We start from the raw sequence: 18,424 nt of genomic DNA, 5'->3' as shown, positions 1-18,424 counted from the left end.
TAAAAATTTGTTAAGCCATTTTCCAGTTATCTAAAAACCAAACAAACCAACAAACGACAAGAAAAAACAGAACTGAAATTACTTTCGACTTTTGTGTATCTAATCCGAGATAACAACAAGAAGGAAAAGATTTGAAGTGTACAGATAAAACGATACTGCTAAATATAACCACGTTTTATGTAGGCCTTGTACGTGACTGTGAATTTTATTAATTGTATGTGATTAATTAAAACTGTTTCTGGTCACGATTTTTATTAAATGTTGTACTCCACAACGCGTGCCAGAGTCAAGGCTTCATCGTGCATCATCTGCTTATTTTTCATGCTTATGTAGCCGAAGTGCCACCAGGTGTTCGTGAAATCTGATGTCAAATTCTCTTCCAGTTTCCAACAGTTTTTACAGGTGATTGTATATACACCAGTCTGTTTGAATTTATCTGGTGTATAGACTGAATGTGGTAGAATCTGACCAAATAACTAGAGGGCTCAAGTAACATCATCAAATTCTTACACATAGATTACTGGCGGGAGGTAATTAAATTTATTAATGTCATTCCAATTATTTATTTTATGTGGTTGTGTGGGCTGGAATAAAGTCGTCGTAGTGGGGAAGCTTAGGTCCGATGGAGCTTTATTAGGCTGAGGTGCATTTCTTCTTTGAATTCCTTTTTATTATTTCGTAATAGGCTTACCGTGTCTGTATGTAGAGGGATGGGGTTCATGGTGGTTTGTACATCTGAGGATTTTTCGATCAATTATAAGGCATTCAGAAGCTGCATGGGATTCTGAGCGAGGCCGAATTATTGACAATTGTGAAAGTGGATGATAATTGGGTGTCTGGGATATTGTTTGACAATTTAGAACTCCATTGCTGGTCCTAATTCGACTAAGTGTTTCTGGTAAATAACAGGGAAATCTCTAGTTACAGAATCATTAAATCCTAGCTCTGTGAGGTAGTAGCCGGCCCCGTGGTGTATGGGTAGCGTGCCTGCCTCTCGCCCGAAGGCTCCGGTTTCGATTACCGGCCAGGTCAGAGATTTTTCTCTCGATCTGAGGGCTGGTTCGAGGTCCACTCAGCCTACGTGATCAGAATTGAGGAGCTATCTGACGGTGAGATGGCGGCCCCGGTCTCGAAAGCCCAGAATAACGACCGAGAGAATACGTTGTGGTGACCACACGGGCCCTCGTAATCTGCAGGCCTTCGGGCTGAGCAGCGGTCGCTGGGCAGACTAAAGCCCTTTCAAGGGCGTTAAGTGCCGTGGGGCTTGGTTTTTTGGTCTGTAAGGGAGTGGTGTGGGTCTGCAACCTAAAACAGAATATTTTGGATTAAGATGTCGCAACCCCTTATCTGACCCTCTAGGCTGAGAAGGGCGTGGCATTAATATCGCCTTGTAGGTAGCATTGTTCTCGAGAAACCATAGGATACAGGCGGCATGATTCTAATGGAACAACCTCACAAGGAAAAAGATAATGATTTGATTGAGTAAGACCTTAAGGGACTGTAGAAGGAAAGTAGCAGACAAAGAAGCCTTCTTTTTGGAAGTAATAATGTGATACCTTTCTTGCGTATGGGGCTTTCTATCCATAGTTCGAACCCCATTAAATCCTTAGATGTATTTTTAAACCAAAATATCATATGGCGCCGGGATGGGCATCCGATACCGAACTCCTGGCCAAAACCTAGAATGACCGGGCGAGTTGGCCGTGCGGTTAGCAGCGCGTAGTTTTGTGCTTGCATCCGGGAGATAGGGGGTTCGAATCCCACTGTCGGCAGCCCTGAGAATGATTTTCCGTGGTTTCCCATTTTCACACCAGGCAAATGCTGGGGCTGTACCTTAATTAAGGCCACGGCCGCTTCTTTCCCATTCCTAGGCCTTTCCTATCCCATCGTCGCCATAAGATCTATCTGTGTCGGTGCGACGTAAAGCAAAAAAAAAAAAAAACCTAAAATGACAGCTGCTCTCCAGAGATCACAGAAATAACTAGAGATGACAAAATATTTTTACTCATATATTCTTGTACAACTAAAATACTGTAAATATTATAACTATTAAAATGAGGGCTCTGCCTAGCCGAGGCGATAAAAGGCGTGCTCGCTTCACGCAAAAGACTAATTCTACTATTTGCTTTACGTCGCACTGACACAGATAAGTCTTATGGCGACGATGGGAGAAGAAAGGCCTAGGAATTGGAAGGAAGCGGCCGTGGCCTTATTTAAGGTACAGCCCCAGCATTTGCCTGGTGTGAAAATGGGAAACCACGGAAAACCACCTTCAGGGCTGCCGACAGTGAGGCTCGAACCCACAATCTCCCGATTACTGGATACTGGCCGCACTTGAGTGACTGCAGCTATCGAGCTCGGTGAAGACTAATTCGATTCCCCGTCAAGAAGTCAAAATCTTTAGTAACTAGTTTTCCACTTCTGGAGAAGCACATGGCCCTGGGGTTCACTCAGCCTACATCTAAAATTAGTACTAGGTTAATTCAGGTGTTGCCTGGCCGAGGAGGTAAAGACGTGCTTGGTTCACCCGGAAGGACGTGGGTTCGATTCCCCGTCAGGAGGTCGAAAAATAAAAATAAAACAGATTCCCACTTCCGGAGGTGCACATGGCTCTGATGTTCACTCAGCCTACACCAAAAATGAGTACCAGGTTAATTCCTGGGGGAAAAGGCGGCTGGGCATAGAGCTAACCCGTCTACCCCACCAAGTGCCGAGGGTACGGATAGTGGAAGCCTTTACCTTCCACCCCTCCCAGGGTCTTCATGGCCTGTACGGAGATGACTTTGCTTTGCTTTTACTAGGTTAATTCATGAGGGTACAGGTGGCCGGGCATAGAGCTAACCGTTCTAAATCTCGTAGTACCCAGATACGGATAGTGGAAGCCTTTACTTCCTATTCCTCCAAAAGCTTTCTTTCCGAGACCTGTACGAAAATAACTGCTTGGCTTATTAAAAAGGGCTAATATTAAGTGTGCAACTGGGATATCCGTTTTCTACGCACTCAACTTTCCGAAGATTATAATACCGGTACCCTGTAATTCCAAATTCCTCAATTTATATACATTAGTGCAGTTAACTGGCACGAGATATACTGGCACCCATCGAGTTTTAGATGAAACCTCACTCTCTTAAAACTCCTCTTTGCTCAGGGTTTCAGTATGTATTTTTTCCTTAAAAGGAAATTAGCCTGTTAAACGCTTTCTTCCATGAATTACCCATTAATTTGGAAGTAAACAGACCACTAGTTCTGGGCCTTCAAACTCTAACGTGTGTGAATATTGTATGAAACTAGAAGCTGATCCAATACATAAGAGATTAAGTAACATAAGATAGTTGCCAGGAATCGGTTTCGTTATACAGAATCGCTTTACATTGCCAATATGCATTCCCAGCAACATTTGTGAAGCAATCAGCATGTAAGATAATCTCTATTTCGTATTTTTCCTTCAAATGTTGAGATATGACGACTGCGTATGTCCAAGGGGCAGGGTGATGCAATGCTGACTTCTGAAGACAGAACCCGACAGGCAAGAATGGCTGTAGCCTACCTTCCCATAAATGAGGAAGGATGGAGCATAATTCTAAAAGTCATGAACATTTTCCTTCACCCTATTACCACATATAAACTTGCCACAGATCGTTAACCTTAGCCTCTATGAGGTTCAAGCCGACCTTAGTATCGCGGTTAATTAGTCGTTGCCCACCTGTTCTCAAGACAGCAGGATCGAGCCTGGCTGAGAGCGGTGGCATTTAAGGGTGTTTAAATGTGACCACTCCATTTCGTTAGCTTGCGGCACGCTAAGAACTCTTCTGGGACAACATTCCAATACACCGACGTCCCTTAAATTCTGTAGCAATTGAAGGGATTTTAAACAAATAGCATTCATTTAATGTCTGAGATACAAATGGATAGTCTGCCACTGTGGTTTAGGAGATAGCGTAGTAACTTTCCGCCCGTTTGGAGTGGGTACTTCACCCCATGGGTGGGAGTGGTAAAATACATCAACGGTATCCCCTGCCTGTCGCAAGAGATACGGTAACTAAAGGGGAATCATCCAGTGGCTCTCATCTTGGGAGCGTAGATTGGCAACCACGGGCCCTCTAGCTGAGTCTGACATTTCTGCTACTTTTTCCCTCTTACCTTCATATTTCCTATCGAACCTCCCTTGGACAACTCTTGTTCTCTTCCGACCCCTACGTTGTTAGATTTGTGAGGCCTAGGAAGTGTTTCGTTTTCGCGCCTTTCATGACTCTTACCCTTCTTTTGCCGATACCTTAATTCTTCGAAAAGTCAGACCTCTTCTATTTTTTCTTCTGATTAGTGTTAAGGCAGCGTTGAACCACTAGCAACTAGTCACCACTACTGGCGGCTGCTATAATCCACAAACTAATTCGTTTTGTATTTTGTATGCAATAACTGTAATATTCAGTACAGACAATGCGCTCCAAGTGTCTCGTCCGAAGTACGGTAGTGGCTAGTTGCCACTGTGTTCGACCATAATTTATTTCACGAAAACGGAGTCACTCGTGTAGTTCACGCCATCCCTAGTTCAACGTAACCGCCGTGCCATCCAAGTAGTTGTACCGCACGTTACCGGATTATAATTCATTCACCGGGCGAGTTAGCCGTGCGGTTAGGGGCGCGCGGCTGTGAGCTTGCATCCGGGAGATAGTGGGTTCGACCCCCACTGTCGGCAGACTTAAAGATGGTTTTCCGTGGTTTCCCATTATCACACCAGGAAAATGCTGGGGCTGTACCTTAATTAAAGCCACGGCCACTTCCTTCCAACTCCTAGACCTTTCCTATCCCATCGTCGCCATAAGACCTATCTGTGTCGGTGCGACGTAAAGCCACTAGCAAAAAAATTCATTGAATTTTGTCAGACTCACTCGGCTTCTCGTGTTTATTTAGCTTCCAAAAGTATAGCAATGTAAGCGTGTTTGCAGTATTTGATGTACATAAAACGGCGCTGTATTTGCCGTGGTAGTAATAATTATTCTTTAAGAGTAAGTACATCTGGGCAACCATCTTTATTTGTTGTCGTATACATCGGCGTTGTCGTATTATTAATATTGCGAGTAATGCTTCCATTTCGGAGTCCATTTTGCTATGACGCGGGGTTGCATAGTTGAGACTACAAGTGAACATATTTAGCTACCTGTGGCGGTAGTTAGAGACTGCGCAGCGCCCAGCGTAAAACAGGATGGTTGCTCTGTTGTACTTCTTAAAACGATCATCATCACCACCACCACCACCAGTCGTCCTCTTGAGTGACTTTATTTATTTAATCGTATGGTGTTTATAACAACAAGTCCATAAGTCCAGGTCCAAATTTTTCAGCTTCTCTTCGGCACTTTCTGAAAGATGAAGCAGGTCGCTGAGGTTTCCGGAGTAGGCATGAAGAGGGCAGCGCAGGATGACATGGTCCATGGTCTGCTCCTCTTCACTGCATTCACACATTTCAGAATCCATCCAAACCCACTTATGGCGTAAGAAATTGCAGCGTCCGTGCCCAGTTCTCAGTCTGTTGAGGCGACGTCATCGTTTTCTTGGGAGGTCGAAACCCTTCATTTTCCTTGTTCGATTTAGCTCATGAGCATTAGTACCAGATGTTAAATTTGACCACTCATCCCGCCAGCTCTGGTTTAAATTATCCCTCAAGAGTCGGCCGGCCAGTATACTTGCTGGTCTCCTAGATCAAAGTTGTTTTGGCGATGGGTAGCAAAATTCCTGGTGAACTGGTAATGAGGGAGATGACCAGATCTTCTTTGCTTCTGTCAGCAGAGCTTCCTTTCTCCTCAGGTAGGGTGTTGAGATATGACTAAGTACGCGTAACCAGTGGCAAGGTGTTGACTTTACAGTACCTGTTACGCAGCGACTGTGCTGCTACAACTATAAATACATGTAGCGTACGACCTATCAGATAGAACTTTCAGAACGGTATTTTAATCTCTGTTGACTGAAATGATCAGACCAGGAGCAATGTAAATAAGGGAATCATTAGTTGACATCAGTCTATCGTTGAAGAAAATAATCTCAACGAGCAGTTTTGAAAAAAATATCTGAAGGTAATATACGAAATGCTCCTTAAATATTAGAGCAAGCCAAACTCAGGAGAAGATAGGGTTTGAGAACAAATAATGGATTTGACATTTCACAGTATCTGCATGTGGCTGTGTTGTGAACAGTCCTGGGAAAGCAAACGAGCGCGTGTTGTGCGTGAGTCATCTGCCGGCTTCCTATGCTACGCAGAACCTCACTACACAATAGAGAGACACCTGTACTGTTCTGCTGCCACCGTGCTAGTCAGGCAGTGTCCACATCCACCACTTCGCATCGCCAACTGCTACGTAGCAGAACACGCCGAGCCCAGAAGAATTTTGGGCCTGACAGCATGTTATATTCTTAAAAACAACCGTTATGTACATGTTGGAAAAATACGTACCGTAGCGATATATATATATACACCCTGCTTCTGTTGAAAACAAGCCTTCTAAATGCGGAATTTCCGGTGCAATGCATCTCCGCTGAGGTACATGGGACCACTGTGATATGATACTAGCTGTTATCAACTTCCCGGAATCACAAGACCACTTTCCTGTGTGCAGCTTTAAGAGGACGGGAAGCGGGGTTGTCTCTACGTACAGTTCTACGCAAATGCAACTTTCACATTAGCGTTTGTTCACATTTCCATCGCAAATTGCACATGCAAAAATTTTCCGTTTTTCAGCAGGGAGGGGTTAAGCGATATTCCGAACGACCGAAGTGCTGGAGATCCCTTGATAGGTGTGCGTAAAAAACATAAGATAAATAAGGTAACGATCCTTAGCCAAAGTGGTACGCCGAATTACGTGAGCTGTTCTACATTAGGCGTAGTCAAGATTTGGGCGAGTGATTGCTCATGTGTGTTACGTGCCCACCCTACAACCTTAATGTGGCTCGGCTCCTTATACTCTTGTGGCGGCATCCGGAAGAATGAACTCGCCCCACATACAGAACGCACCCTCGTGCACGATGCACTGCGCCGAACACTTTCGCTGCACAGATGGAGGAATTGACACGTAAAGTCAATGCCCTGGCCCGTAACCAGCCCCGAGGCAAGAGTCACAGTAGGAGGAGATCTAAAAGCGCATCTTTAGCCTCTATCGAATAGGCCTGCGTAAAGACTGCTGCAGTCTCCACCGACTCATCTTTTAGCATGTTGCTCGCTGACTTTCACTCCATTACTCACCCACCTGGGATCCAACGTGATATTAAACACAATACTGTGCATCACATTAGGACAACCGAAGGCCCACCGGTCTCTTGTCCCTCAAGTCACAGTAGGAGGAGATCTAAAAGCGCTACCGTTCACTTACGCCACAGGGCCGGCTTTGTTGGTACCACAAAAAGTTAAAGATAAAGCTGTAAAATGTATTAGTCCTTGTTCCTGGCAGGCGGAAAACGGAACGAACAGCCAGTGAAGACTGCAACTGTCTGTTCTACATCGGGCCGCCGTCTGTTTATTTTTGATCGGAATACCAAACAAAATTTCTGAATGACACCGGATCTGACCTTTGCCGTTTCCCGCGTATGCTTCTGGGAATCACTTGCAAACCTTCCGGGTATGAGCTGAGCGCTGCAAACGGTATTACAATCAGGACGTATGGTAGCCTTCCCATGAACCTCAACCTTGGTTTACGTCGTGACTTTCGCTGGCAATTTGTCATTGCTGATGATAGCACAGCCATCATTGGTTCCTATTTTCTGGCTTACTATAACTTACTCCCTGATTGCCGCAACAGATGTCTCCTCGACGGCACCACCGGCCTACACGTTAAGGCATCTTTAGCCTCTATCGAATAGGCCTGCGTAAAGACTGCTGCAGTCTCCACCGACTCATCTTTTAGCATGTTGCTCGCTGACTTTCACTCCATTACTCACCCACCTGGGATCCAACGTGATATTAAACACAATACTGTGCATCACATTAGGACAACCGAAGGCCCACCGGTCTCTTGTCGACCTCGTCCTCTGGGACCTCAAAAATTGCAGATAGCGAAGAAAGAATTCGAGAACATGGTAAGGTGCGGTACAGCGAGACCTTCTAATAGTCCCTGGTTCTCATCCCTGCAACTTACACCTAAGCGGGACAGCTCATAGCGTCCATGTGGTGATTACTGGGCATTGAACGCAAGGACCATACCCGGCCGTTACCCGGTACGACACATAGGAGATTTTTGCCATAATATTGCTGGGTCAACCATATTCAGTACATTTGACCTTATCAAGGCCTACCAACAGATCCCGATTCACCCCAGTGACATTTGAAAAACAGCCATAGCGACACCTTTCGGGCTGTTTGAATTTCCCTATATGTCATTCGGGTTACGAAATACTGGACAAAATTTCCAGCGTTTTATGGATGAGGTTACTAGGGATTCAAACTTCTGTTTCACGTATATTGACGATATCCTGGTGTTTTCACGGGATGCTGAAGAGCATATGTACCATTACCGCATACTTTTCCAGAGATTAGTGTAGTCATAAATCCATCCAAGTGCGTATTAGGTGCAAGTGAGGTAATCTTCTTGGGCTATCGTCTCTCAAAGGACCGGTACGAAACCTCCACCAAAGAGAATCCAATCTCTCCTGGAATATCCTCTACCGAAGACTGTCCAGAGCCTCCGCCAGTTCTTGGGCATGGTCAACTTATATAGTCGTTTCCTACTAAATTCGGCTGAATTGCAGGTGCCGTTGGTGAACGTCCTAGCCAATTCTAAGCTTAAGAGTTCGAAACCTGTCCCCTGGACTCCAGAATTGCAACGTGCGTTCCACGAATGCAAAGAAAGCCTAGCGCAAACCACTGAACTTGCTTATCCATTACCAGATGCGCCTCTAGGCCTCTTTACCGATGCATCAAATACTCAAGTTGGAGCATGTTTGCAACAGAAATTTGGACATTATTGTCAGCACCTAGCGTTTTTCAGCAAGAAGCTTTCAGCGCGCCAGATAACATGGCCGGCCTATTACAGGGAGCTGTTAGCTGTGTACAAGGCTGTCCAGAATGTCCGCTATATACTGGAAGCACAACACTGTACCATATATACGGACCATAAGCCTCTGCTTCATGCATTTTCTCAACCCAGAGAAGAAATACCCCCAAACCAACTTAATCAGCTGTCCTTCATATTCCAGTTCACAACTGATATTCAGCATATAAAGGGAGCAGATAACGTCGTCGCCGATACGATGTCTCGTGTGGAAGCTATCTGGTTATGATATGGTCGTAAATAGCAAGATTGTCACTACAGAGAACATCAAGGTTTGGTGACTTCTATGTGGTCATTTAGTTAAAAGATTAGACGATTTCTTGCCTTCTCCAATAAATATTCGTATGAGAAAGACGAAGCTGGACGTTCAAGTACTATTTTCCAATGAAGATACTGTTGTACTCATTGTTGACAACGTCAGGTACTTATTCTCAGTATAAACATTTTTGCGTGTTTCTCTGAGGAGAACTATAGCCATTGTTCGTCATATAAGAATGTACAGGTAGATTTCCGACAAAAATGTGGATCTTCTTCTTCTTCCTCCTCGCTTTATCCCGGATGATATTGGATGACAGTCATCCATCACAAATACAAATAGTATAGGCAATTATATAATTAATGGCTTCAAAAAATTCAATAATGCTTTGATATGGAGCAAGAAATTAATTTAATAATAATGTTACTGGTTTTACGTCCCATTAACTATATTTTCATTCCCATACCCAAACAAGATCTGTTGGACTGCTTCAACTATCGCACAATAGCTCTGATACCACATGCCTGCAAGGTGATGCTGAAAATCATACAATGTAGATTAGAACCATACATAGAGCTTGAATGTCTGCTACTCAAGCTGGTTTTAGAAGAGGAAGAGGAACCAGATACATCATTAGTGACATCATTAAGTTGGATGGTGGAACAGCAAAGGAATATCAGAAGGAGCTGTACATGTGCTCTATAGGTTACAGGAAGGCCTTTGATAGTGTAAGTCATGAGAAGATGTGGAGTGTACTCAGAGTGATGGGCATACCTAAACATCTCATTGCCCTGTTGCGTAACCTCTACGTGAAACAGAATGCTTCCCCATTAGCAAAGTCGTAAGACAAGGCTGTATACTTTCGCCTTACTTGTTCAATCTGTACATTGAGTACATCATGAGGAAATTTGGATTGGATGAGTCACCTTATGGTTTTAAGCTTGGTGGATTGAACATAAACGACTTTAGGTATGCAGATGACACCACTTTGTTTGCTGAAAATAAAGAAGAGCTACAGAACATCATAATGAAAATTAGAGAGCAGAGTGAGAACATGGGCCTGTATCTGAATATCAACAAGACCAAAATAATGACAACAGGTTTACCATCAAACATGTTGATAACTAATTTTATCAAAGAGGTGAATGGTTTCTGTTTGTTAGGATCACCCATCAGTAGAAGTGGCTCAAACAGTCCAGAAATTCGCCGAAGACTTGCCCTTGGAAGAGCAGCATTCGGAGGCCTGGATAAGATCTTCAAGTGTTCAGATGTATCTTTGAATACTAAAGTCAGAATGGTTAAGGCATTAGTCTTTCCCGTAGCTACATATTGTTACCAATAAAACACCGCCTGTTTCATTATTCTAATTTATTTCAGGATAACCCAATAAATGCACATACTCATATATATCTTTATATACACACAATTCTAATTAACCATGAATGGCCGCACTCACTAATTACTGTCTATTTTGTAAGTTTCTCTTCCTCATGGCACAGCAGACGCGCCAGGCCGTTGCTATACCTGGGACGGCTAATCCTTACTTTCACTTCCCCAGGTCAAGTCACCTCATACAGCAGCTGTGTGTGGACTGCTGGATCTGAACACAGGGGTACGGGTCACTCTACAAACGATGACTGTTCGTTGGTTCGACTCCAGAGACAGTCCAGTAATTCACACAATCATATGCAGTAAACAACCAAACAGCAACAGCTTAACAGTATTCAACAGCAGGACGATGCTCACAACAGCGAATATTAATACAGGTCCATTATCCTCACACTCACGATAGCGGGTTCCCTCGCTGACTCATTGACGATCCTCAGTCCACGGAAATACACAAACACACAGTACTCTCAGGTAGTACACAGACTCCGTCGGTCCAGTTCACCTACTAACTGGACTACCCGTCACCACAACCACAGCTCCTCGTTCAGACTTCGGTGGGGCACTAACGACAGCCAATACCTCTGTCGCTCTCAGCCCAGCCAACGAACTCCAACACACTGAGTCGCACACTGACTCCACCACGAAGTACAGCACTGAGTCCGAGTCCAGCACCAATAATGGCTAGGACTCCACCACGGAGCCCAACTCTCACTGAATGTCCGCTGCTAGCCCTCCTTTTTATAGCTCGGGTGATGGGAACCAGAACATTTACGAAGTGGCTAGAGGCGGAACATTCCCTCTGCATCTCCCGGGTCGAAGAGGCCATGCAAGGAAACAAATGCATCACATTTACGGAAATGGAGGCAGCCACGGGAATTAGCAGAAACACCCTGCAGCAGATTGTGCACGGTCACGTACAGTTGAGGAAGGTGTCATCCACGTGGGAGCCTAGACTCTTGTCTGCAGACGAAAAGCAGAGGCGTGTGGACGTGTGAAGAGAACTTTTACAACGCCATGATCAAGATTCAGTCGACAATGTCCGTCCCCACACTAGCCAAGGGACCACCGCTGCGATTGATCAAATGGGATTCACTGTGCTGCCACACCCACCAGACTCTCCCGACTTGGCACCAAGTGATTATCGCCTGTTCGGGAACATGAAGAAACACCTGCGTGGTCGCCGTTTTGCGGATTTTGCAGAACTGGACACAGCTGTCAAGGCATGGGTACGCAACACTCCGAAAGAATGGTTTCAAAAAGGTCTGGAGAGACTGACACATCGATGGCAAAAGTCCATACAGTTACAAGAAGATTATGTTGAGATGGTGGACGTAACAACTGATGTGTAATGTACTTCATTTGGGTAGAAAAAAATAAAGTGTAAAACAATATAGTACGCCCTTCGTACTTCATAATGAAAGTTACAGAGAATACAATTTCTGATCATTTATGTCTTAGTGTTACCGTACCAGCTATTATAACAGAGATATTAATGTATTCATACTTTTGTTGCTTTGTCCATAACAACGCCGAGCCATGAGAAAAATTGGTGAACAGAATCATATGAAAATCGGTACGGTATGTAAAGTCGTGGAATAAGGCACTACTCTTTAGGGTTAGGTTATAATGTTATTTACCCTGGGTAAAATGGTAATGGAGGGAATGGCCCAAAATTTAATTCTCAAATATCTATGTCATTAGTGTAAAACAAAAAATTCAAAGTCATCTTCGTACAGGCCATGAAGGCCCTGGGAGGGGTGGAAGGTAAAGGCTTCCACTATCCGTAATCTCGACACTTCGTGGGGTAGAGTGGTTAGCTGTACGCGCGGCCGCCTTTGCCCCCAGGAATTAACGTGGTAGGTACTCATTTGTGATGTAGGCTGCTCAGGGCCATGTGCACCTCCAGAAGTGGAAATCTCATTTCTAAAATTTTTCGACTTCCTGACGGGGAATCGAACTCACATCCTTCCTGGTGTCATTAGTGGTCCTATAGATAAATACTACGTAACAAAAGTTATAGAGAATACAATTTCCGATCATTTATGCCCTGTACAGTTTTATCGTACGGGCTATGATAATAGAGATATTCATTAATTTAGACTTTTGTTGCTAAGCCCATATCAACGCCGAGCTACGAGAAATTAGTTAAACAGTATTGAATGAAAATCGGGGAATAAGGCACTACACTTTAGACTATAAATAATTTATTCATCCTAGGTGAAACGGTAGTGTAGGGAAAGGCCTAAAAGTTTAATTCTCAAATATCTATGTTACCCTCTTAGTGGCCCTACCGATAAATACTACATAGCAAATGTTGTACAGAATGCAATTTCCGATCATTTATGTTTTATGCAGTCTTACTGTACGTTACTGACTATGATAACAAAGATACTTGTGAATTTAGAATGTTGTTGCTTAGTCCATATCAACGCTGAGCATCGCTCACATGAAAACACTGTTCAATCGTGTTAAGTGGCGACGATGGTGGTTTTTGCCGTGATTGTCTTAAGGTGAAAAATCCATGTGAATATCGTCCCTTATCGACAAGGAAGATTGTGAAGATGAATATCAAAATGAGGAAAAAGATCGTAAAGGAACGATCACTTGAAGAATAAGAGGGAGTCAGTAAAGGAGGAGGTAGGACCCATTTTACACTGGATGCCTAATATCACAGTCATTAGAAAACTAAAATGTGAAGGCCTACAATATCGAAAGACCATAAACTTGTTCAACAATAACATTACCAGTAGCCTACATTGACTACTGTTCGTTGTCATGTGCTTTGTCTTTTCTGCCGCCACTCATCTCCGATAGATGGCATTACTGCCGCGTACCGCATGCACTAAGGGCCTACCCGAATAGAACACCTTTTCCTAAATATTGGCGGGAATCAGCATGCCATCCTCTGGTTCACACGTTCTGATAACTACTAGTTCGAACACACTAGTCCATCCCATATTCATACTCTCAATCATGTTGCGTTTCGGAAATGAGGAGCATCGTTTCAAATCGTATTAAGTGCACAGATTATAATTTTACAGGAAGTTACAAAAACGTTTTACTTCCTAACCAAATAAGACATGTCAAAATTCTAAACGGCAAAATCTAGGTATTGAGGTTATGTTCCCGAATCAGTCATGATTCAAATCATTTCCCAATACATGAAGGCGTCATTCTAATTATAAAATTTCACTTAATACGTTTTGAACCAATTCACTGATACAAACTTTTATTCACATAATACGATTTGAAACGTTCATTTGATTCCAAAGATTGTTATTGACTTTATTGTTAGCTACAGCGCATCATGTACAGCAAATTTATTATTAACACATTGTTAATGTTATGGATGTTTACAGCCTTGAAAGTAATCGTTCTTCCTCATGCAAACAGACACAGTCGTCATCATGAATCGGCCTACCAGTATCTGACGTTGAACCGATGTTTAGTGCTGAAACATAAAATTGTAAACTGTCGAACTCCTTCCAGTTGTCTCCAAATCTAGTTTTCACCAGGTTCTCGACGTCCAGTTTTTAGCGTCAGTTAATGCTCTCGGTTTATGAATTACGGGAGGTTCATGTACCTGGCCCAGCCTTATGCCTAGTTTCAGAAGGGTTACGAATCGCTTTGAGGGGTCGTCAAACCTGTACGTCGGTTCCATCTTTACGTAACGTGGTACTGACCACATTTCTCGCTTTTCTTCAGAATCACCGTCTTCGTTTCTTTAATCCCGTCCAATTAGTTAAAATGCTTGGCGAAGATCTTGTAGTCCCTTATAACCCATTCTTTTCCTAGATGTTTTACAGTCCCCACAGACTGATAGATCTCTGGGTATTCCTCGAGAGTAACGATGTCAGAGCACTTACGAAGAAACTTTTCTACAACACCAAAAACCTTGTCCGCGTGTCAAAAAGAATGTTCAATGACAGGAAAGTTGACAACGATCATGGAAATGTTAGCGGGTGCCTTGGTTTGTAGCCATAAACTAGAGCATGGATCATATGCATGTTCTTGTTTTGGCCTCCACATCCGTCTGCGAACAGCCTGATACAGGTGATCGATTTATCAAAATGTGCCGCATCTAGAAAAGAAGTAACAGCTGATGACACTTCGTTTGGCCCTCTTTCAACCTCAGTCTCATTCCATACATATAATTTCGGATTCTGAATACTGACATCGCTAACACATAGTGCGTAAAATGATATTTGGAGCGAATAGAACGCTTCGCCAATTGATAATTTAGGAAGCGGTTGTACCTGTCGCAAAACAAAGCAGAAGAACATTGTGTTAGCAGGTCGTTCCCTCATAAGTTTGTGAAAACCCTGTGAGCGAATTTTATTTGCTCCCAAATCATCTAGCAAACGGTTCTTTTTATCACTAACTTTTTCATATTTAATTTGAAAGAGCATTCGAGCGCAGTAACTACAAGCATCCGTGGATGGTGTCCCAAACCCAATGTTGAACTGTGTACAGAAAATATTCTGGAAGAATCATTTTCACTTTCAGGTCCGTGGAAACACTCTCCTACGAGTAAGTAGCTTTCCATGATGATCGAAAGTAAACGGGCATGCAAGCAATACCACAATGTCAAGTACGATATAAAAATAGCGGGAACAGCCAACAAAAGAGCGGGATAAATACATGCTGGGAAACATTATCGTGAACATAATACGTTTTGAACCGTTCGCCGTTGTGCACATAATACGATTTGTCCCGAATCATGTTTTTCAGCACTGAATTCCTATGGGAAAAAATACGAAATGACCCGATCTAACTCAACAGCGTTAAAGAGCATATCATAATTGGCGGGAAACCGCAAAAAAACATATTCTGACCTCGACTGCATTTAATACGTTTTGAAACGATGTTCCTCAAATATTTCCTCCGTTTACCTCGACCACCAACATGGCCGACCTATTTACATTTTTCACGAACTTCCAAATATTTCCGGAAATATTAGGCTAATCCTATTTCATGTCTCATATGGCCTGCAGTTTTCTAAGTCCATGAATCTTATCAACTATAACATTACGTACAAGCCGGGCTTAGTGGCTCAGACGATTGAGGCTCGGGCCTTCTGACCCCCACTTTGCAAATTCGATCCTGGCTCAGTCCGGTGGTATTTGAAGGTGTTCAAATACGTCAGCCTCGTGTCGATAGATTTACTGGCACGTAGAAGAACTCCTGTGGGACTAAATTCCGGTACCTCAGCGTCCCCCGAAACCGTAAAAGTAGTTAGTGAGACGTAAAGCAATTATTATTATTATTATTATTATTATTATTATTATTATTATTATTATTATAACATTACATTGCCTCATTATTGTTAGCTGTGGTGTTCTGTCACTTTACTGCATCAGTTGTACAAACAGTAACCAGTCAACAACGGATACGACAGCTAGTAATACCAGAAAAACAAGTTATCTTTTCTCTGCACAGGACCGGCTGATATCGTTCCCGTGGGGAAAGGATCCAAAGCAGGGAGTAACAGTATTCCTGAGGACACCGGTGCTATATGGGACGAGAAGGAGGTCCCGGAAGACGCTGTATGTGAAGAGAGCGCCGATCCTCGCACTAGGCCCCAGTATGATATCAAGTTCAGACAAGCAGTAACCACAGAAGACATCTACTTACAGGTCAGTCAAGATTCTCCTCACAAACGTAGATCTTACGTGTAGACCTTGGAATTTTAGCCACTGAAAGGCCATGTTTTAGTCCAAAAGAGATTAAAAGTTAGCTACCACACCCGGAGGCCAGGGATCGATTCCCGACTCTGCCCGAAATTTGAAAATTGGTACGAGGACTGGAACGGAGTCCATTCAGCCTCGGGAGATCAACTGACTTGAGGGGATTCGAATCCTACCTCAGCTATCCTATAAGTTGTTTTCCGTGGTTTCCCACTTCCCCTCCAGGGAAATGCCGGGATGGTTCCTAACTTAAGGCCATGGCCGCTTCCTTCCCTCTTCCTTGTCTACCCCTTCCAAACTTCCCATCCCTCCACAAAGCCCCTGTTCAGCATAGCAGATGAGGCAGGCTGGGCGAGGTACTGGTCTTCCTACCCAGTTGTATCCTCTAACCTAAGTTTCACGCTCCAGGACACTGCCCTTGAGGTGGTCTCGCTGAATCTGAGGAAAAAAGCAACCCTGGAGGTAAACGGATTAAGAAAGAAAGAAAGAAAGAAAGAAAGAAAGAAAGAAAGAAAGAAAGAAAGAAAGAAGAGATTTAAAGAAGTAAGACATTAAAAACTTTAACCTTCACATAATAAAACTGCATTTGTGTGTCAACCGAATCAAACCCCATGGCGCAACAGCCCAGAAGGGCCTTAGCCTAGCAAGAGACCGCTGCTCAGCCCAAAGGCCTGCAGATTACGCGGTGTCGTATGGTCACGACGAATCCTCTCTTGGCTTTCTAGACCGTGGCCGTTACCTCACCGTCAGATAGTTCCTCAATTGTAATCACGTATGCCTACTGGACTTCAAACCACCCCTCAAATACAGGTAAAAATCCCTGACCTGTCCGGGAATCTAACTCGAGGCCTCCGGGTAAGAAGCAGGCACACTACCCCTAGAACACGGGGCCGGCATTCGTACTTTGGCTTAACAGTGGATGGTTTTACTACCCTTGTAGCTCTGCATTCGGGAGGCGGAGTGGCTGGTCCCCGCCGTCAGCTGTCCTGAGAATGATAGGCGAAGACCAAGAATATATCATTTCCCAATTCTGTAATTAACACACGGGCTCTTTGCGAGGAGGATAATCACTTTCGTTTATTTATTTAAGCACTTCCTTTTCGCGTCCTAAGAATGCATTGGACATTCAGGATTTGCAAGTGGACAAAGTAACAATCATTTTTAATTACGAGAATGCAATTACCTGCTGCCTGCAGGTGGTTCTGTTTCTTCTGAGTTAGACATTCACAGAATGTCATGAGCGAAACAAATCAAAAAATTGCAGAACGAAGACGATATGTATAAGCACATGTTGCATATTGTGGTATTTTGTTATTTGTCAGACACACTATCTATGAAGTTCATTAATGTACAGCAAATACCCTTGCGCTCTGTGGCGAAACCTGACTCTAATGACACTTCTTGTGTTCTCCACCAGATGGGAAATCGTACGCCAGCCACAGCGAGTTGCGAAGATATGGTGGTGACCATCCCGCTACCTGGCGAGCGCTACGAGAACGTCAATCTGAACGTTGAACGCAGCCGCATTGACGTTCGCTCACCGGTGTACCGTCTAGTGCTGCCACTACCCCACACCGTGGACCCCAACTCGAGTCGCGCTCAGTGGGACCACGATAAGGAAGAGCTGAAAGTCATTCTCCGAGTGGTGCGAGAGTTCGACTACATAAACTTTTGAGATAATGGAATATGTGTTAATTTTTAAAATTAGTCTATGTTAACCTCTGAAGTTAGTTTTAGAAATTGTCAATGTTAAAATGTTAACTTTTGAGATTGGTTAGAGAATTCGATTACGTTGACTTTTCTCTTCCCTCCCACCCCGATTAGTGAGAGCTTTTGTCTATATTAACTTTAGAGATTAATTAGAGAATTCAACTAGGTGAACTTACTTTTGTTACTATTAATGTTGACTTGTGATATTCTTATTAAGCTAATCTTTGAAGTTAATTTCAGAATTCGTTAGTGTTAAGTGCTGGAATTAGTTACGGAGTTCGACTAGATCAACTTTTGAGATTACTTTCAGAATTTTTCTATGCTAATTTTGAGATTAGAAACATTTTGTC

General features: G+C 43.5%; 1 protein-coding gene across 1 annotated transcript in view; it reads left to right on the top strand.

The window, feature by feature from the left end:
- The window catches only part of Dnaaf6 (Dynein axonemal assembly factor 6), a 70,241-nt gene extending 52,202 nt beyond the window's left edge, over positions 1–18,039 (top strand). The window contains exons 3-4 of the mRNA XM_067150807.1: positions 16,117–16,313; positions 17,782–18,039. Coding sequence (XP_067006908.1) covers positions 16,117–16,313; positions 17,782–18,039 — 455 coding nt within the window. The remainder of the gene's footprint in view (positions 1–16,116; positions 16,314–17,781) is intronic.
- Positions 18,040–18,424: the final 385 nt, after the last annotated feature.

Source organism: Anabrus simplex, chromosome 7, assembly GCF_040414725.1.
Source record: "Anabrus simplex isolate iqAnaSimp1 chromosome 7, ASM4041472v1, whole genome shotgun sequence".
Taxonomy (NCBI): domain Eukaryota; kingdom Metazoa; phylum Arthropoda; class Insecta; order Orthoptera; family Tettigoniidae; genus Anabrus; species Anabrus simplex.
Note: the sequence above shows the minus strand (reverse complement) of the source record. Positions and strands in the feature narration are given on the sequence as shown.